The 22,342-nt window shown below is 31.8% G+C and overlaps 4 protein-coding genes across 6 annotated transcripts; 1 reads left to right on the top strand and 3 right to left on the bottom strand.

The window, feature by feature from the left end:
• Window positions 1–1,877: 1,877 nt before the first annotated feature.
• Window positions 1,878–7,844, top strand: LOC112796127 (histone-lysine N-methyltransferase family member SUVH9). 2 transcript variants are annotated; one of them, XM_025838454.3, is made up of 3 exons: window positions 1,878–4,591; window positions 6,751–6,828; window positions 7,592–7,844. In XM_025838454.3, the coding sequence occupies exon 1, from the start codon at window positions 2,141–2,143 to the stop codon at window positions 4,526–4,528; it is 2,388 nt and encodes a 795-aa protein (XP_025694239.1). In that variant the 5' UTR covers window positions 1,878–2,140; the 3' UTR covers window positions 4,529–4,591; window positions 6,751–6,828; window positions 7,592–7,844. The 2 variants fall into 2 exon arrangements, with proteins under 2 accessions (XP_025694239.1, XP_025694231.1); XM_025838446.3 differs by having other exon boundaries at window positions 6,751–7,089.
• Window positions 6,707–12,097, bottom strand: LOC112796136 (putative pentatricopeptide repeat-containing protein At3g16890, mitochondrial). Of its 2 annotated transcripts, none has more exons than XM_072224841.1 (2): window positions 9,955–12,097; window positions 6,707–7,998 (listed from the first exon to the last, which is right to left on the bottom strand). In XM_072224841.1, exon 1 carries the CDS (start codon window positions 12,023–12,025, stop codon window positions 10,031–10,033), a length of 1,995 nt encoding a protein of 664 aa, XP_072080942.1. In that variant the 5' UTR covers window positions 12,026–12,097; the 3' UTR covers window positions 6,707–7,998; window positions 9,955–10,030. The 2 variants fall into 2 exon arrangements, with proteins under 2 accessions (XP_072080942.1, XP_072080749.1); XM_072224648.1 differs by lacking the exon at window positions 6,707–7,998 and adding an exon at window positions 9,258–9,347.
• A 677-nt stretch (window positions 12,098–12,774) lies between these two features.
• On the bottom strand, window positions 12,775–15,916 carry LOC112796120 (uncharacterized). The gene is made up of 8 exons (XM_025838425.3): window positions 15,530–15,916; window positions 14,997–15,087; window positions 14,755–14,822; window positions 14,241–14,313; window positions 13,664–13,785; window positions 13,485–13,586; window positions 13,226–13,325; window positions 12,775–13,089 (listed from the first exon to the last, which is right to left on the bottom strand). The coding sequence occupies exons 2-8, from the start codon at window positions 15,078–15,080 to the stop codon at window positions 12,913–12,915; spliced, it is 726 nt and encodes a 241-aa protein (XP_025694210.1). The 5' UTR covers window positions 15,081–15,087; window positions 15,530–15,916; the 3' UTR covers window positions 12,775–12,912.
• A 3,110-nt stretch (window positions 15,917–19,026) lies between these two features.
• Window positions 19,027–20,523, bottom strand: LOC112796113 (non-specific lipid transfer protein GPI-anchored 15). Its single transcript, XM_025838415.3, has 2 exons — window positions 20,175–20,523; window positions 19,027–19,043 (listed from the first exon to the last, which is right to left on the bottom strand). Exons 1-2 carry the CDS (start codon window positions 20,521–20,523, stop codon window positions 19,027–19,029), a joined length of 366 nt encoding a protein of 121 aa, XP_025694200.1.
• Window positions 20,524–22,342: the final 1,819 nt, after the last annotated feature.

Genomic DNA, 22,342 nt, shown 5'->3' with positions numbered 1-22,342 from the left:
CATTTATAATATAAAAAATATGTATATTTTTTTAATTGTTATATCTTGTTAAATCGTTTACACTATAAATGAAATAAAAAAATTGACCTATTTTTATAATAATTTTTAAAATTATTTATTTCATTAAATAAAATATTAATTTAATTTTTAAAATAAAAAATCCATAATTTCTCACCGTCAGTTTTAAGTGGGACCAAACAACACATTTAAATAAAAGAATTGTATAATAAAAATAGAAATTTTTTGTGAGTATATCTAAAATAAGCACAATAATTTTATATACAGTAGATATTTAGATGTGTCATATTTTTATAAATTATTAAATTTTATCAAATATAAATAAAAAATTACTATAAAAAATATATTGACAGAATCTAATAAATATAAAATACACTAAATATCACTAGTACCTAAATAAATAAATAAATAATTTTAAATATATAATATTTTAAATAACAAACATAATTTTTTATTTTAAAAAAATATAAAATATATATATACAAAAATATAATTTTTTATTTATACAATCAATTATCATGTAATAAAATTTTTATAATATTAAAAAATTATATTAAAATAATATTCTAAATAACAACATGAAAATATAAAATAATTAAATTTTATTTTATATTATTTGATAAATAATTAAATTATTATATTAAAATTTTATTAACTAATTAGTTTGTTAAAAATCACATTTAAATTTATCAATTATAAATGAAAATTGAGAAGATTTACTCGGATCCAAAATAAGATATTATATCAATAGAATTTTATTAGGATTTTTGTTAAAGTTTTTTTTTTTTGAAAAGGAAAAAAATATAAATAGATTTGATATTGATTAAATAATCTACTAAAATTAAGGTATATTGTTATTTACCCTATTAAAAAACATTTTTCTTTTTCTATGTTATTTATTTATATTTTATTTTTATTTATTCAAATTTAATAGATCAAATCATTTCATATATTATATAAGAATATATCATTAAGTTCTACTATTTGTCTAAAATTACTCGAAGAGCATGACGATATATATATTAAATATAATTTTTTAAAAAATTAGAAATTAAGCTTTGATAAATTTTTTTAAGTATAATTAAAAAATGAGATATTTTTATTCTTAAAATTAGATATTTTACACAAATAAATTTATTATTGCAATTTATTTTATGAGTGATTGCAACTTTTTTTAAAAAAATAAAAATAGAGATTGAATTTTATTCTATTTTTAAAATAAAAATTCAGAAAAAATACGCAATTTTTTTGCTACATATAAAAATTATTTATCACTTATAATAATATAATTTTTTATTATTTCTATCATATTTTAAAATTGCTCGAATACTTATATGTTGTCGTGTTTTTCAAAATAATTTGTATCAGTAGTATTAATTTTTAATACTATTTTAATAATTTTCCGTGTTTTAAAATTTTGTGAATTAAAAATTAAATATAATAATACCTTATTTTTCATTATCTTTTTCCTTTTATATTTTATATAATGTACCAAAATTAAAATATAAACCAAACAACTCTTCAATTTTTTTATGCTAAGAAATAAAAAAAATTAATACCGTCTCACTAGAAAAAAATCTATTTAATATAAAATTTCACTAATATATATTTTAAATACATATAATAAAATTATTATTAATAAAATATTTTAAATATTTTTTAATAAATACAAAACTAATATTTTAAAAATTAATTTGTTTTATAATCTTAACATATATCTTTAATACATCGTATTTGTTGATAACACCAATACAAGCAAGACTAATGGCAATTAGTAATTACTGTTTACTAATAAATAAACAATTAAATATGTTGGTGGTTTTTTTTTTTTTTTTGCAAATTCTCTTTCCTCAATAACTCCAATTCTGAGGTGAAGTGGCGACTCCAACTCCATTTGTCTCATCATCATCACTATTTCGTCACTCAGACTCTTTCCTCTTTACAACATCAAAAAAAAAAAAAAAAATCGCCTCATAACTCATTCTCGGGTCTTCCTTCCTTCTTTCATTTCTTTCTTTCTCTTCTTCCCAAGAGAAACAAGAACTTTAATAAAATGCCTCCAATGTAGCTTCTTTCTTTCTCGTTCACTTAAAACATTTCATTTCTTTTCCCGTTTCAAACGATGGATTCTCTTCTCTCACTCCAAACCCCAAGCAACAACCCACACCCTCATTCACCACCGTTACAACCAACACAAACGCCGTTACTAGTTCCAAAACCAGAGCCTCTCGACGATTTCTTCTTTTCTAATAATTCCCAACAATACCCTCACTGGTTCCCTCACCAACAACAACCACAACCTAACAACAACGAGTTTGAGTTACACGCGCCACCATTCGCGTCTGGTTCTCCAGAAGAACATGAAGACTCCGAGCTCTACAACCACTTCTTCCGAGTCTCTCAGCTCTTCCGTACAGCTTTCTCTGATACTCTCTTCCAAAACGACGCCGTTCCGGAACCCATGACGCCACAATCACAGTCACAGTCGCAGCCGAATTTTCAGGATTCTTTTTCCTATGCTTCTGCTTCTAATTCCCAACCTGAGGCTGAGGCTGAAGCTGAAGCTGAGGCAACGCCCGAAGCGGATTCACGCGCCTTGGTTCCCGTTCCGCCATCTTCGTCGTTGACCGTCGCGGCTCCTTCGAAGCGCGTGAGCAAGAAGAAGGAGCTAGTGAGAGTCTCCGAACTCAGCCTTCACGAGCAGCTTCATTTCCGTGAGGTCGTGAGGCGAACGAGAATGATCTACGACTCGATCCGCGCTCTCTGCACCATCGAGGAAGAGAAGCGCGTCCAGGAGGAGAAAAGAGCTGCCGAGAAGAGAGCTGCCGCCGCCGAGGAGGAGAGGAGAGCTGCCGCCGCCGCCGCCACCGTCGCTGACGCTGTTACTATTGCCGCCGATGAACCGTTCGCTGGATCTGAATCCACCGTTGAATGTTCTTCCTCAGCTGAAACCACCGTCTCTGTTGCCGTGCCAGCTCCTGAATCCGCCGGGGAACAACAATCGGCGACTGACAATGGCGCCGGCTATAACCAGACGGAAACAGTCAACAGGGGCGAAGCTGATGCGAAGATGGCGCGGCGGATGCGGCAAAGAGGGGATATTCGTGCGGCGCAGATGATGAGGATAAAGGATCTTTGGCTGAACCGCGATAAGCGAATCGTCGGGGCGATTCCCGGTGTGTATGTTGGCGACGTGTTCCTCTTTCGGATGGAATTGTGTGTCCTTGGATTGCACGGTCAGATCCAGGCTGGCATTGATTACCTGGCAGCTTCCATGAGCCCCAACAATGAGCCAATTGCAACGAGTGTTATTGTCTCCGGTGGCTACGAGGATGATATGGACGAAGGAGATGTCATAATCTACACTGGACAAGGCGGGCAGGCCATGAATTCCGTGAGGCAAGCCACACACCAGAAGTTGGAGAGTGGGAACCTGGCATTGGAGAGGAGTATGTATCATAATATTGAGGTTAGAGTGATTAGAGGGATGAAGTATGAGGGAGCCGCTGCGAAATCCGGTAAGATTTATGTCTATGATGGTTTATATAGGATATCCGAGTGCTGGTTTGATGTTGGAAAGTCCGGTTTTGGTGTTTATAAGTATAAGCTTGTTAGGGTTGAAGGGCAGCCTAAGATGGGTAGTGCCATTCTTAAAGAAGCTAGGAGTATTAGGAAAAGTGGAGTGGATTTTCAACCAATGTATTGTCTTTCTGTTGATATTTCCAATAAGAAGGAGAAGGTTGCGGTTCGGCTCTTTAATGACATTGATGATAGTAAGGAGCCGCTTTGTTTTGATTATCTTCCGACAACTGTTTTCCCTCCATTTGTGTTTCATCAGAGCGGGACTGCTACTGGGTGTGATTGTATCGACGGTTGTACGGATGGATGCTTTTGCAGTATGAAGAATGGAGGCGATTTTCCTTATAATCAGCAGGGGATCCTTGTGAGGGGGAAGCCTTTGATTTTTGAGTGTGGCCCTTTTTGCAGTTGTCCACCTCAATGTAGGAACCGTGTGTCACAGAATGGGGTGAAGAACAGGTTGGAGGTTTTTAGGTCGAAGCAGACAGGTTGGGGAGTAAGGTCCTTGGACCTTATTCAAGCTGGTGCTTTTATCTGTGAGTATGCAGGGGTTGTTTTGACTAGGGAGCAAGCACAGCTTTTGACGATGAATGGTGACTCGTTGATATATCCTAATCGGTTTTCTGAAAGGTGGGCAGAATGGGGTGATTTGTCTCAGGTAAACTCAGACTATGTGCGTCCATCTTATCCGTCAATTCCTCCTTTGGATTTTTCTCTGGATGTGTCAACAGTCCGAAACGTTGCTTGCTATATGAGCCATAGTTCAAGTCCAAATGTTATGGTTCAATTTGTTCTGTATGATCACAACAATTTGATGTTCCCTCACCTTATGCTGTTTGCAATGGAGAATATCCCTCCACTGAGAGAGCTCAGCCTTGATTATGGGGTAGCTGATGAGTGGACAGGCAAGCTCTCCATATGTAATGGGTGAATTCGTAAGATTCAAGCCCTTCTTGTTTTGCTGAAGCTGCGTTTCAGGCATTGTTTCACTGAGGTAAAGCCATCTTATAATGTGTAACTCGTCTGTTTTAACCATTATCTTTCACTAGATTATGTCATCTCATATCCATTCTCTGTGCAGTTTCCATTGCAAACTGTTGACTTAATACCATAATCCATAATTCCATATGATAGTGACTTATTGGAATATCATATTAGTATTGTGTTGTTTTCAAACACCTTGAATGTTGGAAACATATTACAGTGAGGGTGATGACTGACCTGACCTTGTTGTCTTTTGAGTATCTTATTGCAGTCTGCGTTGCGAAATGCAAACCCATTATGACTATGGTTGCTCACTGATATATTAACATATTATGCAGTTCATAATTACTTTCATCTGCTTTCCATGGGTGCTATTTTACTGAATATCCCCTTAAAACTTGTTTCACATGGCCAAATGTCCCTTACTGAGTACTGACTTTTCATTCGGTTCCTTTGCAAAATGGTTCGTGTAATTATACCCTCATTTTGTGTTTTGAATTCCCATATTCATGTTGATGTGATTTTAGTATCTGGTGATTTTCTGATTTGGTAATCATTCTGTGCCTAGATTGTTTAATTATCTAACTTAGTTTGTTAGTAATTTGTGAAGAGCTTTACTATATTACCATTGTCCATATAGTCTGTCTCTCTTCCCAACATAACCCTCTTTATCATAACAAGTTTCTTAATATACATATGTGTAGCCAACAAGAACGTGTTTGGCTTATCAAATAATGAGTAAGTTTTTATAAACCAATATTAGGCCTTTACTTGACAATTGAAGCTCTTAGAAAATTCATTGCTTGACACAACCCATTGCTTGACACAACCCACACTTGGATATTACCATTAACTATCAAACTAGGAATTTGAGTCAAACCTAACTTGGCATTCTATAAAATACAACAAACTATGCTTTTCCTGCCAGGAAAGGTTGGATACATTTGTGTTTGTATAGGACCTATTCATACTGAAAAAATGCTTGAATGGACCACTAACTATTATTCCTTTTTAATGCTAGTAGAAATTGCTTTGATAGAGACATTCTCCTTGGAAAGATGCCATTGTGAATCAATTCTCTTAAAATTTAAATTGATTAGTAGAAATGCATGCATGCCACTGCAGAAGAGTCTTCTTTTGGGCTTTGGTGTCCAAGGAGGCCCCAAGCCATACTTAATAGGTGGTTTCTCTTCTAGCGGCGCAACATATATATGGTCGTTGTTGGCATCCTTCTCAAAGATACAAATGAACGAAATAGAAAAAAAAAAGTAGAAAAATGGACTTATTCTACCCTGGCATGCCTTTGTTATAAATCTTGGCACCTTTATGAACTTTTCAAAAGTGTAAGTTAACACTTCGTAAAACAAAAAAATTCTTGTGCTTGTGTTACTTTTCAAAGTTAAACCGTGATTTTCAAAATTAAAAATTTTAATATAAATTTATATATTAATGAATAACCAAATATATTCTTATTCTTTATTATATTTATGTCTATTATAATTATTTTAAACTTTAAAAGTGATCTCACCAAACACTACTGTTGTAACTTAGGCTTTTTAAAAACTACTTTTATTTTGTTTTAGCAAACATAACTCTTACGACTTTTGAAAAAACAAAAAAGATAGGCAACTTTCGAAAAGCACAAGCTTTACCAAATCTCCCTTAAGTGTCAACTTCACTTTTTTGGATTCATTAAAAAATTAATGTATTTAGACATTTTGAAAAAGGGACTATTAAAACACACAGTATTCTACTTTCTAGGGTAACAATATTTTGACCATGTCTACCAAGCTTTACACACAAGTGAATAAGTTCTACATCCTTCTCTTTCATTAGGTTCTATTATTGAGCTCTACACGATAGGAACTCTGGATCCTGGATTGTTATTTTCATATATTTGGTAGGTCAATGTACTTAAAAATGAAAAAAAGGGTTTAAGTGGGTTTAATCATTGGATAATCCAGCAACCCAACTTAACTCTGAAATGCATAATTTATACAATTGTCAGGTAACTGGGTCGGTTTATTGTTTTTAACATTGTTCATAATATTGTATCTATTTGTCTCTGGCCTTTGTGTTTAATTAACTAACCGAGTTTAGATTGCACATGTACTTTGCACTAGGCTTAGTAATAGATACTCACCGACTCATTCTTGTATTTGTTTGCAGACTTAGCTTGATTTTCAGAAGGGTTCAACGTACCCAGATTTGCGGAACCATTGGAGGGCTTGCTTATGAACCCTTAGGGTACCGTAAATTGCGTAATAGCTATATTACATAATGGTTTTATCTAACTTCTGTTAGCCAATTCATGGCCTTTTCTGCGTGGTGAAGATCAGGAAATAGTGTTCCTCTGCTTAACTGGAACAAATCTGAAATTATACTCAGTTGCTGTCATCATTTATTCTTCGATACCTGGTTTTTGGCAAAATATTTGCAGATCTTGTCACCACCCAATTCTAGGAAGTACTTCGGCTTTGCTAACCTGTTTTTGTCATTGTATATAATGTAAGTTCAAAGCTTGTACAGGGATGATACTAGTGGTTGGCAATGATGGATGAACAGAATGCAGCAAATCTAATTAGTTTTAGAAACAATGGGTTAGCAATCTGGTATCTATCATCATAGGCTCCTGGGTACTTTTGACCCATAGAATATACTGTAGATATTTCACCTTGAATTTTCATTTTGTTTTTGTTGATTCCGAGTTACATGTTTGTTTGATGCATTTAAATGACATCAGAACACACTATGCATGTTGAATACTGTTGTTTGCTTAGAGTTGCTTTAAACTTTAAATTGAGCATAGTGGCGTATTGCCAATGGTTCTTAGGAAAAGTATATGATAAAATGGATAGATTAGATTTATTATAATTTATAAGGCCTCAAGAATAGTTGCAAGCCCTTGACATGGTGCAGAAATATATTTTTACCATATTTGTAGTATAGCTGCTTCATTCTTGGTTCAAGCATATTTGGTGACCCATTGCCATTAAATTTTTATTTGTAGGTGGGAAAGTGGTTTCACGCAAACAATAATGTGGCTTGGAAGATTCTTTTAACACCAAATTTGGGTCATTATTGCTTAGGGTCAAAGTAGATTGCTCCTGTCACCTGCTTTTATGACACAAATTTGGTTTTCTTTTCTTTTCAAGTTCTTTCCCTTATTTTTTAATTTATTTATTTACTTATATGAATAATGTTACACATTCAAGTATTTTTGTTAATCAAGTCTAATTAAGTTGGTTTAACATCAATAAAAATTAGTTATAGGTAGTGTTTTGGGGCTTATCTGAAACTGGATGATTAGGCTCAAATGAAAGGCCCAAATGTTGAAGGATGGTGGTCTCCGACTAGTTCTGTTCGGAACCGCCGTTTGAGTTGTACGTATGTGTTTGAATAGATGGGGGGTGGTACCTGCAAGACATTCCGATGTCTAAGTCAGCAAGGAGTTAAGTAGGTTTAGAGTATTAGAACTAAGAGGTATCGAGTGTGTCAGGGTATTTATAGGAGCTGAGCCAATAATCACCGTTGAAGTAGTTCCACTTCTGATGGTGAATAACAGTCTTCTTATCTTAGGGTTGTTAAGATCTCTCTTCTAAAAGTCAGAGAGAGATTTACGGAGCCAGTTATTCACTTAGACAAGTGTTTAAGCGCCTGTTGGCATTGACTCTGACCTCTTTGTGGAGGTCGGATTGGCAAGAAAGACCAATCTTTTAACTTAATTTGAGTCTGATTTATCATTTGGGCCAGAATATGAACAGATAGTATTACTTCAAATTCCATTAAATTCCATTGTTTAACTTAATTAGACTTTATTTATAAAAAGATTTGAATATGTAGTATTAATGTATTATTCTACTTATGTGTAGAGGAAGTTACCGGATCCTTTCCCCTTATAATGATACAAAGCACTAAACTCTGAATATTAATTTTATGATAACAGTTTCTGAACATTGAATTAAAATATTGAATCTATTTTTTTAGTTTAGTTTCTTTGATGTCATTAACTTCGATGAACGTAAATTCTGTAACTTAGATTTATAGTTCGTACTTAACTAGCAGAACTACCTTGAGAGCAATTTATTGCATGTCACCAAATGTAACCAAAATGTTACGAGACAAGATAACAAAGAATATATTTTGTTGTAAACATTATCCTTATCACTCATTCCCTTTCTCAATAAAGTAAAGTGCCCTTCTAGGCTTTTACCTAACCACCCATTTAACTTTGACAAAAGCTACAACAAAGATTAGGTATGCATTCGTTCATTTCTATCAAGGCCAGATTAATCAATATGAAATGTATTTCAATTCTTTAACCACTAATTAGGTGTATTAGTCGAATATTTTACGAGAGGATTTAATTACAATGACTATATTGGAATAATAAATTTCACAAGCGTTTACTGGCCGATGCTACTGTGGAAGCAATATTCTTATTCACTTTATTTTAACATTTTCTTTAATCAAAATTTCTGCACTAAAGCATATTTAAAAAAAAAATCATCATTAGTTTACTTAATTAGAGTGTTCATGGCCGCTACACCTTTTAAATTAAGAGGTTACAATTTACATGTTATATTTTCGAGCAGATTATAAGTTTAAGTTTAACAATATCATGATTTTAAAAGCTTACCTAATCTCTGTAATTTCCATTTTCTAAGCTCAAGCTGCTTCAAGAAAAGGCAAAGTTTCATTCATAATCCTCAAAACCAAGAATTTTAGTAATATCACAATCCAATTTCAGTCCAGCAGATTTCAAGCTGAGAGAAAATTTAACCGTTAAAGCATATCTAATCAAGTTGCAATAACAATAAAAATAGAAAAAATAAAAAAAAATAAAAAAATCTCAATCTGTTGTTAAGGGGTAACAATATGTATAATAGATATATAAACAAATTAGATTAGCTCCATGGTTTCCCTCAAATGTTCTCTCAAACAAAATAAACCTGAATAACAACCAGTAAGCTTTGTCGAACTAGGTAGGGTCGACTATATGAATCACATATTGCCACAATGTCCAATCATAATCATATTTGTGTTTATACCATCTATATATATATATAACTCTCTATAAAAGAAAATGAAGATCCATCTTAAACCCAGCATTTTCAAACAAGATCAGTATCACCTCCCTAAAACTCAATTTAAAAAGTAAAACTCCAAATTAGTTCCCAAACTTTTTTTAGATTATGTTAGAATAAATGTTAAACATATAAGCTCCTATTAACATTTTAGGTTGCTAACAAAGATATCACCAAAATCCAAATAGATTCTATTTAGTTATCAAGTTAATTCACCCTTCCTACTTCAATTGATTTGATCATTTTATTTTCTTAACAAATAATCGAAAGAGTATCAAGAAGGTACCTGTCTGGCAATAATACATTCCATGTAGAATGCTCAACAATAGCAGCATCTCAGAAACTTGGCGAAAAAACCGACTCTATGAATTGAACACAGGATTCAAGGACATTCCTTTCTGTCTGCATTTTTCTGCAATGTTTTTTGCGTCTTCGAAGCAGTCTTGCTGAACCAGTTTTTTAATAATTAAATTACATACATAAGAATCAGGAGGACAACCATTTGCCTCCATCGAGTAAAACATCTTCTTCGCTTCCTCTAATCTCCCGGACTCCAACAGTGTTTCTATAAAAGCACTGTATGTGTAACTATCGGGATTTAAGCCAGATCTTGACATCGAAACAAACAGCTTTTCGGCTTTCTTAGTGTCATTCATCCTACAAAAAATTTGAATTAAAGCATTATAGGAGTATGTGTCAGGGCTTATTCCTTCCTCTTGCATTTTTCTTAGAAGTTTTGTTGATCTCGAAACATCCCCAATTGCACATAAAGACCGGATCAAGATATTGTAAACAATGGCATTTGGATTGATGCCCCACTCAATCATCTCATTAAAGCATTCAAAAGCCTCCCCAGTCCTGTTTATTCGACAAAGTCCATCAATTATAGAACTAAAAGTAATGATATCGGGTTTGAGTCCAGTTTTCAAGAGCATCTCCAGCAGCTCTTTTGCCTTGGCTATAGCTCCATCCTTGCAATGGCCATTAATGAGGGTATTGAATGTCACAAGGTTTGGGGTGAATCCCTTAAGCTGCATGTCTCTAAAAATCGCTGATGCACGATCCATCATTTTGGCTCGGCAGTAGCAATCAATAATCATGTTATACACATAAACACTCGAAATAAGACCATCCACAGTCATTTGATCAAAGATTCTATCCCCTTCCTCGCTCTGTCCGTCCTTGTATAAGGCTTCAAGAAGTGAAAGATAAGAATCAACCCCCGGTTTCAAACCTAGTTTTCTGAAACTTTCAAACATCTCACAAGTATCTTTAAGATTTGCTCCTTTTACCAAACAAACCATTATGACATTGACAATGGAACTTCCAGGGACATAGCCTCTTGCTAGCACTTTCCTCAAAAACACAATTACATTGTTCGCCGTCGACTTATTTGTCAGGCAATACAAAATGGTATCACAACCTAACTTAAAATGGGTAGGCTCCCTTTCAAGAAAATCAGATAATAATTCAAGTGCCTTACTTGTATCCTCTATACATCGAAAAATCCCATGAACTAATGTCCTAACCGTGGCCTCATTCGCACTAACTCGACTCTCCTTCATCGTATGAAGAACTCGGAAGGCTTCATCAACCCTCCTTGCATTACAAAACCCATCAACTAGTATTGTATAGGTGAAAACATTAGGGAAATGCCCCCTATCCTTCATTTGCCTAATCAATCGAAGCGCCTCATCCACCACCCCCTTCTGGCATACACCATGAATGAGGATATTGTAAGTGATCCGATCCGGGGTGCAATTATCCGCCGACATCTGCTGGAACCTCAAATAAGCCTGATCAATCGAATTCGACTTCACCAATGCATCAATTAGTGCATTATACAATCTAGTACTAGGGCTAATCCCCAAGAATGAAATTTGCCCAAAAACATCACCACAATATTTGGCCAAACCAAGCCTACCCCAACTCCAAAACAAGACACACAACAATTCCTCGGACACCCGAAAACCGGAATCAGAAACATCCTTAATCAAATCAGCAGACAAAACAACAGGGCCATTCCTATAAAGAGTGTTCCCTAATACCCTATGAAGTGTTTGATTATTTGCCAAAGAGGGGTTTGCAGCAGAAACCCACGTGTAGAACCTTATGGAGTGTAAAGGGTTATCTTGATTCTGAAAAATGCTTACAACAAAACGAGGGTTGAGTAAAGATACCTTGTTTTTGGAGAATTCGTGTTTGAGCAACAAAGCCCAATCGGTTCTGGAAAGTATGCGAGCGATGTAAGAGTGATCAATGGGTGGAGAATTTGAGGGTTGACTCGCAGAAGAAGAAGATAGTGTGTGTTTGGGAGGTGATGGTGAAGAAGAGAAGCGTCTCAGTCTCACTCTCATATTTCTTCCCTCAACGAATCAACCAACTTCTCTCTGCACAGTGGCGCCTTTAACAGGACAATGATATGAACAACGACCATGTTATATTTATACCAAAATTAGTCACTAATATAATTTTTTTTAATCACATGATTGGAGAATTGATTTAAAATCACAGGTATATCTAACTCAAATTATATATAAAAAAAAATGTTGATTCTATAGAATATTTATATTTTCTATTTACTTTTATATATTCAAATAATATATTTCTTGTCTCCTCATTTAAATAAGAAAAATTATTTTTTCTCAATCTAAATGTACCGAAATGAGTGCCAAATTCTAATTATTTAAAGAAAAATCGAATTCCACACATTATTGGCCTGAATTATAGGCGTTCTACGTTACAAATATTTCAATAATAGATAATTTACAAAATATGATAGCTTAAGTATTAATCAACTATTGTGTATAAAAATACATATTTAATATTTCATAAAACATTTTTATTATACTACTATAAGCAAATTTAACTATCAATCTGTCACAAGTTTCATTATTTTATTATGACGTATTTTATTATTTTAGTAACTAATTATTTAATTAAAAAATTATGTAAATCAATATGTATAAATATACATAAATAAATAGTGATCAATTTAGTGCCTAATTTTTAGTGTATATAAAATATTTTTTATAGTAACACATCAAAACGTTTAACTGACTGAAAATCATAAACCAAAATTGAATTGACTTAAATATGTGAGATATTTAAAAAAATAAAACATTGTTCAATCATTTACTAAGCAGAGAGACTAACAAGTACAAATATATATAAGTGCATGATGTCCTGAAGAAAAGGAACTTTACATTTTAGGGAAGGTATAATGTATAGTCATTTTCATATATTAAGTGACACGGATTAGAAGTATAACCATGACAAATACACAAGTCATTACAAACAGGAGCAGCCAAGTGAAGCAAGAAGTCTTGGAACTCTCTGAGAATATTGCTGTTGCTCGCACATTGGCACGGCCGGTGCTTGCCAAGCTATGCTCGATGGCTTTCTCAGTCGAGTCGAGTATCTGCGACCCAAACCACAAACAATAGTACATCAACTATATGCAATGGCAGCATTCTGTTAACTAGATTGGTGAGAAAATGATCAATTTAATTAACGGTTATAAAACTCAGACTAAACTGAATATGTGAAAATTAGACCTTTTCAGTATTTTGCAGAGATTGATTCATCATGAGGCTACTCTCTTTAAGTTGCTTTGCCAGCACAACCATCTCATCAGTCAAATCCTCTTGCAACTTTCTGCAAAGAATAAAAGGAAGATTAATTAAAAAAATTAAGGAATATACAACAACATAACATAGACTTTGAGTGAAAAGGTGTAAAGGTTATGGACTCCCCAAACCGCAATACCAAAATCCAACATAACAAATTTTAAATTACAACCTAATTAAGCAATACCTGTGCTTTTCAATGTGTGCATGAGCCGCGGCATCCAATTTTACAGGGGAGTGACCAGTCTCGGCAGGCTCATGTGGTCTATCTTCAGAACTTGGGGCAGGTCTGTTCGATGAATAAAGATAAGTAACAATAAAACAACCTACAAACATATGGCTGCAAGAGGGCACTGTGGGGCTTACACAGATCTTCTTCTTAATCCAGAAGAAGGAGAAAGAGGAATTTGCTTTTTGGCCTCTATTTCAGAGCGGTTTTCTTTATCAGTGGTCCTTTCAAAGTTGTTATCAGATTCTTGTACATCAGGCTGAGTAAAAGAGTAGCAATGTCAAGTGGTTAATATGACAATCTGCCTATTCCACCAAGATAAAATAGGATATACAGAAGAATGGTAAACAAATCAAAAGGAGCTCATTTTGCTGCCACATGATTCATTCCAACCAAGTAATGAAATTCAAGCAATGAAGTGTTTATATACACTTTTCACCTACTATGTATTTTGATTTTCACCATTGTTCAAAAAAGCCGTTGGTTTTTATTTAGCTGAGTAGGTAGTAATTATAGAGCATAGTTAAATTATTCAGAAATCTAGAAATTAGAACCAAAGTGAAAATGAAATTCCTTTCTTTATCAAAAATTCAAATGCGCAAATTCCATCTTCATATAGTTTGAATTTCCATCTTTTGTTGGAACACAAAAAGGAACTTTATAGGTAGCGTCCAATATCTCCCTGAAGTAAAATAAGAGATTAGAAATACACACCTCAGAGTTAACCAGTTTGGATGCAATGGCCTCAATCTTCAGTGAATACTCATTTATTGTAGCCTTTGAAATCCTACATGACCAGAGTCAGACACAAACACTAATCCACAATATTCAGTAAAAGGAACACATAAATGTATCAGGAATATAGTAGCTTTTATTAATAATAAATTACCAGTTTTACTTTTAAACAATGTTCAATGTGAGTCATTTAGATTACTATTGTATAAGGCGTCTTATTATGCTAGGCACAATATTGGGCCACACTCATTCTCGGTCATGAATATTAGTAAAGAAAGAAGTATTGAATACTAAATATATTATATCTAGTCTCCTTCCATCTAATCCTTAGAATTTCAGCAAGTTCTGGTATTCCTATATTTAAACCCAAGTGAAGGACATGAAAGGGGGAAAAATGATGTTCTGACTTATGAATAGACAATGAAGTTACTTTGTCTCACTTATATCTAAGACTCTAAGTATAAGAAATTGCAAAGCAAATGTAGTGCATTACCTCGGTAAGCCTTCTGGTGTCTTCTCTTCAGCCAATTGTTCCAATTGTTCCCGCAAGGTAGCTACATACTGCAAAGTCAACAAATGATCATTTTACATTTTACCACTTTCCAGAGTCAGCAAGAAACTAAAAGTATATTTCAAGAAAACTAAAGACAATTACAACTTACAAGCTTACTGAGATAAACACAACCTCAATATTAGTAAAATTAAAGAGTGGAGGCTTATTTCCTTCAAACTTACATGAACAAGTTTTGCCTGGTTTTGTTGCTGAGGTGCAGCTGCAAGCAACCTCCTCAGGTTAACTTCCGTTTTACTGATTCCCATGAAAATCCTGTAGCATTTTAGTACACAAACAAAATTAATTACCTTCACCAAAAAATTCTAGAATTTCAATCCTCCACGTTCTTCAAGTAAAATAGCTCAGATCTTAGACTAGGGTTGTACATATAGCTTTCTTGGTCATTCATGCAAGATCTAATGGTCTAAATTTGTTCCTATCACTCGCACTCGCATATAATTTCAACAAAAAGCTTTGCACAAAATACATATAAATCACTGCATTGAAATAATTTCAACATGACTATCTCAGGATTTTCTTACACTTATCTATTACTCTTATTGGAATTTCTACAGGCCTTCTAATGACATAACCAAAAATCTCCTTTACACCAGACAGAACAACACCCCCATAAATTGAGGGTTTCTACAAAATCTAGTTTGCAAAAAGGGTTTCAAAACACAAATTTGAAAAATCAATTCAAATCTCAACAAACCGTGAGAGGAAGTCGATGTTGCGTCTTTAGAGTTTCAAATTGTTAAAGACAGCAGCAGCGGATTCATCAGTGTTGGGTGAATGAATGCAATTCCAGTGATGGTGGCTTAGATCTGGAATGGAACGTCTCCTGTGAGGAACTTCAACAAAAGAAGGGCATGACGGCGGACGAAGGAAGCGGAGGTGGTGCGATTTTGAGGTGCGGAGATAGGGCAAAGGGTGCGGTGGCCGGAGATGTGCGTAGCATGTTACAACGGAGTCAGGAACCCGGGATTTGACATGGGATCAGGGTTTTTTTGTCATTTTATAAATTTTACTAAGAGAATACTTAAGACCATGACTCATTTCGGTCCTTATTTATGGCTCACTTGTTATAAAAAATAAATCTATATCAATTTTTGTGTCATAATCAATAAATAAAAATTTAAAATATCTCTTTCTTCTCCAAATTTTAATTTCTATTGTAATCTCACTTAATTAGTTAATTAAAATTAATATAATTATTATTTTTTATAATAATATTATTAAAATTTATAAATTCAAAAATAAATTAAATATTTTTTTTAGAAAAATTAATAGTATTGTATAAAATCTTCTTCTCTTAATTGAGGTAATTAATATAAATTATTAATTGAATAAATATATAATTATTTAATATAATTAATTATTATAATTATTAATAAATTAAATATTATTTAATTATTTAATTAATTATTATTTAAATAATTTTATTAGATAATTAATATAAATTAAATTAAATAAAAATATAATTATTATAACTATTAATAAATTAATTATGAATTTATATAATTATTTATTTTTATAATAACTTACGACGTGACAAGTTATTATTGGATGATGAAAGTCCTTGTTTAAAAACTCTCTTTTCTTAAAAATCACGTAAGAATCTTTTTTTTTTTTTCCAACAGTGGACCTCTACTTTTGTCAAAAATAGAAACTCGTATTTTGGTCATTGAAAATACTCTTAGAGCTTGTTTGAAACCATTTAACATGAGAAAAAAAAAATTATTTAAAATTTAATTTCATAGTTTAAAATAACTATAATATATTAATAATAAGGTTGTGAGAACCAAACAATAAAGTCACTGATTTAAACCAATTTAATTAAATATCGAATAAAATTATTAAAAAATTTATATATAATTTTAAATATATAAATTCAATAATTTTTAACTTAACAAAATTCAAATTTTCACAATTTTATATAATAAATTATACATAATTTAATATTAAAAATTTATAAACAACTTCAAATATTAAAGTTTATCACTAAAAACAACTAAAATGCACATAATAACAAATACATAATATTCTACTATAAAAAAAACATTAACAAAAAAATTTCAATTAATTAAGACTCAATTCTCAATTTGAAGTGGACAAGCCAACATGGTGTAGCCACCAACCCAACCAAGCATAACCAACCATGTTTCATAACTTTAGTCCCTATTAAGATTACAAGTTAGCGCTACCGCGATTAAACAATCCTGTCATAATTCTTATAAACATTAGGTTCTATGCTGCACTAATCGATGTGAGATTTTAAAGGTTACTAATAAATAATAATTTCTTGTTTTGGTTCTCCCTAACTAATTTGTTTATGCGAATCTGTACGAGATCAAGCATTAGATTGGGGTCTATGGATATGCAACTGAGACTTATCGAAGAGGAAGACAATGAAAATAAATGCTTTGAATTATGGCAGTGAGAAAGGTTCTTCTTCTTTTTAGAATATAGGAAGGTGAAAGCAATCAAGAGGAAGGGGAGTGACCGCAGTACTGGCGAACACAGAAAGAGAGAGTGTTCGAACAGAGGAGGTGGCGACGGCCACAGAACTTTCATAAGATGGCGAGGGAGCTTCTTAGGATGGCGACGGAGGTTCTACAGGTGACGCCTGCGGGGCTGCGAGACTAAGGTTCTTTATTTTTTCAATTTTCAATTTTCCCTTTTGTTTTTCTGTTTCAGAGAGCAGAGGACACAGGAGTGGGGCTGGGGCTGGGGGATGCGTTGGGAATTTAGTGTTTTTTTTTTTCAAAAGGTATAAACGGCGCCGTTTGGAGGAGAACATCAAACCGAAAATCTTTTTTACGATCTGGTCGATTCTGACAGTTCATAATCATCAGTTAATTTTTGGTTTTCTGACCAATTTTTTGTCAAACAATTTATGAGCCTAATCAAATCGGTTTAATGATCGATTTTTGGTTATTTTAGTTGAACCAGATCAATTTAGTTCAATTTTTAAAACTATGATTAATAGAATGAAATTCAAATTTAAAAAGTGTGAGAATTGATTTAAAAATCAAATCCTTTTTTGTTTGATTTACAAATAAAGGAACAATGAAAATTAAAATTTTTAAATGAATTTAAATAATTTATTTTTATGAGAATAAATCCTCTTAATTATTTTTTAACTGGAGAAGTAAAATGTAATCTAAGATTTTTAAAAAAAATTTTTAATATTTTTTTGGTCTAACTTATAAAATTAATAATGAGAGATCGTATTTTATCCTCTCAAGTGAGAAAAAAAGTTGAGAAGATCCAATTTCCATTTTTAATTGTTTCGAAACAAAAAAAAATTCAACTCTTGAGTGAATTATAATTCCTAGCCTTTCAAACAAACTCTTAATTTGTTTTCAGTCAATTTCAATTTAATTCTTAAAATTTCAATTGTGTTTCTTTAGTCTCTAAATTTTACAAACATGATTCATATCAGTCCTTAAAACAAATTTTGATGACAAACGTTAATGGAACGCTGACCTAAACAATTAAATACCATGTTGAACTCTATAAAATATCAATTTAGTTCTGGCACTCAAATAGTCCCAAAACAACATTGAAAATTATGTTTATTAAAATATTTTCTCCCAAAATAAATAATACGAGATTGTTTTGGGGCTATTTAAACACCAAAACAAAAACTACACAATTTTACAAGTTTTAATGTGATATCTGATCGTTTATATTTGTACTCCATTAATATTTATATGTTAAAAATTATCTCATATATTTATGTGAATATATAAAATTTTAAAATTAAATAAAAATAATTAAAATTTTTAGAATTAAATTAAAATTTGTATGTAAATTTAAAAATTAAATTATATAAATATTAACTCAAATTATACTTATTTAGGGGGAGTAAAAAATTAATTAATGGAAGTTCAATAAATAAAAGAAAAAAAACTTATGCAATATAAATTTAATTTATTCGAAGAAATGGTACATATTATATAACATTTTCCAATAAGATACCAGTAAATACTAAATATTAAATATTAATTATAACAAACAAGACAAATTAAACATCCAACCATGTAATACAAATACTCTCAGGTCTTAGCAATAATACCCTCCCTAATTGACATAGTGTCATATATATGACATTATACGCCACTTATTATTGATCTCTATAGTCTTTTAAATACTGCATAATCATATATAATATTAATAATTATTCTCTCAGGATGATAATTACTTTTAAGGAAGAGTGTATCCTGCAAATAAAAAGGAGAATATGTTAGTTAATTATTTTAACTATTTTCCAAAGCAATATGAGTGTTCAGAGAATATATAATTATCAGCATCTATCCCATATATTATTTTATGCCAGTGTCAGACAGTTAATAAATATATTACTTTTTTTTTCTAATTTTTAAATCAACTTGTAAAATTTGCACACATATAATGTTTGTGTATGTAGAATAATGAAAATCCAACACATTTAACAAATCAAAATTTCTGCTACTACAGTAATTTACAAGTGGAACAAATCAATACTTTATGTAGAAAACTATATCATAATATTAATATCAATCATATATTTAATCATTAATCTGCTGAAATATGTAATTAAATAATAGGTAATAGTATCTTGCTTCCATGCATGCTTTCTTATTAATTAAGCATTAACAGGTAACAGAATTTCTGTTTCATACAACATGCTATATAACAACTAAAAATGTATGACTATTATTTAAACTACCAAATAAGATGTTTAAGATTTATTTCATAATTATGATCCAGCATACAAATTGTTAGGAATGTTCATACACTAATTTTTCTTAAGATTTTGTAAAATTTATTGGAATTCCTTTTTATATTATCAAATTAACATTAATCTCACCTCAGTCTTCTTTATAAGAGTTTATAACTTTATATTATCTATACAATAATAATGTTTAGTGTCATATTTTATGAAATATAATTACAAAAAAGGTAACAAGTATGTTATTATTAAAACAACAATATTATATGGTCGATAAATATTATCATTTTTTACTAGCACTTAATTAGCAATAATTTACACTTATATTTATAGAAATTTTAATTTGCACAAAAAAACATATAATTTACATCTATATTTATCAGAATTTACACACATGAATCAATACAGCTTGCACTCACATTTTTCAAAATTTGCACATATACATTAATAAAATTGATTTGTTATAGACAATTTAGTAATTTATACTAACCAAATGATGACAAAAAATATTAAAAATTACTGATTCCGAAAGTTTCTCATACCAAAATTTCTAAAAAAATCAATATATTTTTAAAACTAAAATTAAAAAAATTCATTGAATTTCATTAATAAATTTCATCGAATTAAAAAAAAAACTTACTTCCACATTTCTTTCCAACAGGCCTGTTCCTAATGTTGCACCTCTTAGGGACAGTAATGGCAGTGGCAGGGTTGATCTTAGCCTGTTTGGCCAATGGTGACAAGAGCACAGCACAAAGACATCTTGGAGAGGTTCTAAGCAAAGCAGAAACCCTAGCACAACATGCTGGTGGCACTTTTGCCCTTACATCTTTTGTTGCACCCAAACAAGGACTTAAGCTTGCAGCTGCTGACCCTATTGGTGTCCTTCCACACTCTCCAGCACTCTCTACATTCTTATAATTATTTGATGTTAATAACAACACCATCAATGTCACAATTGTAGCTCTACTAATCATTGATGACTCCATAATTTCAATATATAGTATTATCACTCACTCACTCACTAGCTTAGTTTGATATTAGTACATTGAATTGAGGCTTAGGAGAAGCATGTATATATAGTGCAGTTAAAGGGTTTAAATGGGGCCTAATTTTGCACTAGTGGGGTGGTTGTGATTTGTGAATATATGATATTCAACATATATAATCATAAAGTCCATTGCTATCTAGCTAGAATGTTCACACTCAATGAGCAATTCAGCATATCTTAGCTTATAGAGTGTGATATAGATTGCATCAAATAAACACAAGGTATTGGATTTTGTTTCTTAAGAAAAAAGTTGCTTTAAACCACCCCTCCTCATGTCTAGCACATCTTATAATTCTTCTTTGTATAAATATAATTATAAAAATTTGATAGCGATGATAAAAGAAAAAATAAAAAAAAATTTGTGTCACTGTGTTCAATATCTTTATATTATTTCTGTCAGAAAAGACATAAAATATACTAATTTAATATTTTAAAATATAATATCTTTATTCATATTTCACTTGTCAAATACGATTTTATATTTTTGTATTTATATTCCAGTGTCTTCTGTTTATAAACGAACAAAGCCTAATAGACACAACAACAAAAATTCCTTTTTTCTTCAGATATCCTCCCTAACTTTCTAAATCCCTTCAAGGTTTTACCACTTATACTAATATCAATTACCTAAGATGTCTCATTCTATTAGGAAGATTTAGAACTTAGAGAGGTGTAGATGTAATGAAAATACCTAATGTGAACATGGGAAAAGAAGTTGGCAAGACAAACTTTGATGCACTGTTGGTAGCCTCATAATTTGCTCCACTATGCATGCTTAGCATATAAAACAAGTACACGTGGTTTTGTTTGCATGAGTGACTCACTATGCTAAGGGTAGAAACAAAAAAAGATCAACCAAATTTATTGGTGAAGCTATGCTTTTTTTTTTTTTAAATCTTGTTACATTTTTAGTGCTCTATGCCATTGATTGCATTGGAAGCAATTAGGTGGTATAGGGGACAATAATAATGATGTTTTTTGCATTGTTGTTTCTAAATTATGATATTTGATTGGGATTAAATTAAAGAACTCATATTGCTTGGAAATTTCAATAGTGCAATTTTGTCATAAGCCAAATAAGATCATTAATTTGAAATTAATTGGCTTATAGGTTGATTATAACACATAGGGGTGTACATGACCCGTCTCGATCCGAAGATTCGGCCTGGTCCCGAATGTTTTAGGGGCTAATTTAGTGTGATTTTATCGGGTTTAAGGTTGGGTAATGGTCTCAAAAATATATCTGGTCATTATTTCGGGTCGGGTCCATGTCATAGCTCGGGTCACCCGAACTCGACCGGTGACTCGGTCATCATACACATTTAATATTTTGTGTTATTAGTGATGGATGATGGTAATTCTTATGTGGAATTTAAATATTGTAAACCTTAATATTTTGTGTTATTAGTCATTATAAGATTATAAGTTAATGTTTTATGTTTAAAATGCATAAGACTTTAGACTAATGCATAATATTGTATTATTTGTATTGATTTAAATATTTGGTATTATTAGACAATATTAATATTGATTATGGTTATACTTTAATTTTAGAGAATGGTTGGTTCTTGTTATATTTTTTTAAGTAAATTTTACTATGTAAATTGTGAAATAATGGTCGGAAATTAGGTGATTTTTACATGTTAAAGAGCCGGTTTTTACCCGATTTTCACCCGACTCAAAGGTGTGTAGATTTCATCAAGTCTAAAATCAGATTAGGATATAAAAATTAAGCCCAGTCTATATTCCGGGTCAGG

The sequence above is a fragment of the Arachis hypogaea genome, chromosome 1, assembly GCF_003086295.3.
Source record: "Arachis hypogaea cultivar Tifrunner chromosome 1, arahy.Tifrunner.gnm2.J5K5, whole genome shotgun sequence".
NCBI classification, from domain to species: domain Eukaryota; kingdom Viridiplantae; phylum Streptophyta; class Magnoliopsida; order Fabales; family Fabaceae; genus Arachis; species Arachis hypogaea.
Note: the sequence above shows the minus strand (reverse complement) of the source record. Positions and strands in the feature narration are given on the sequence as shown.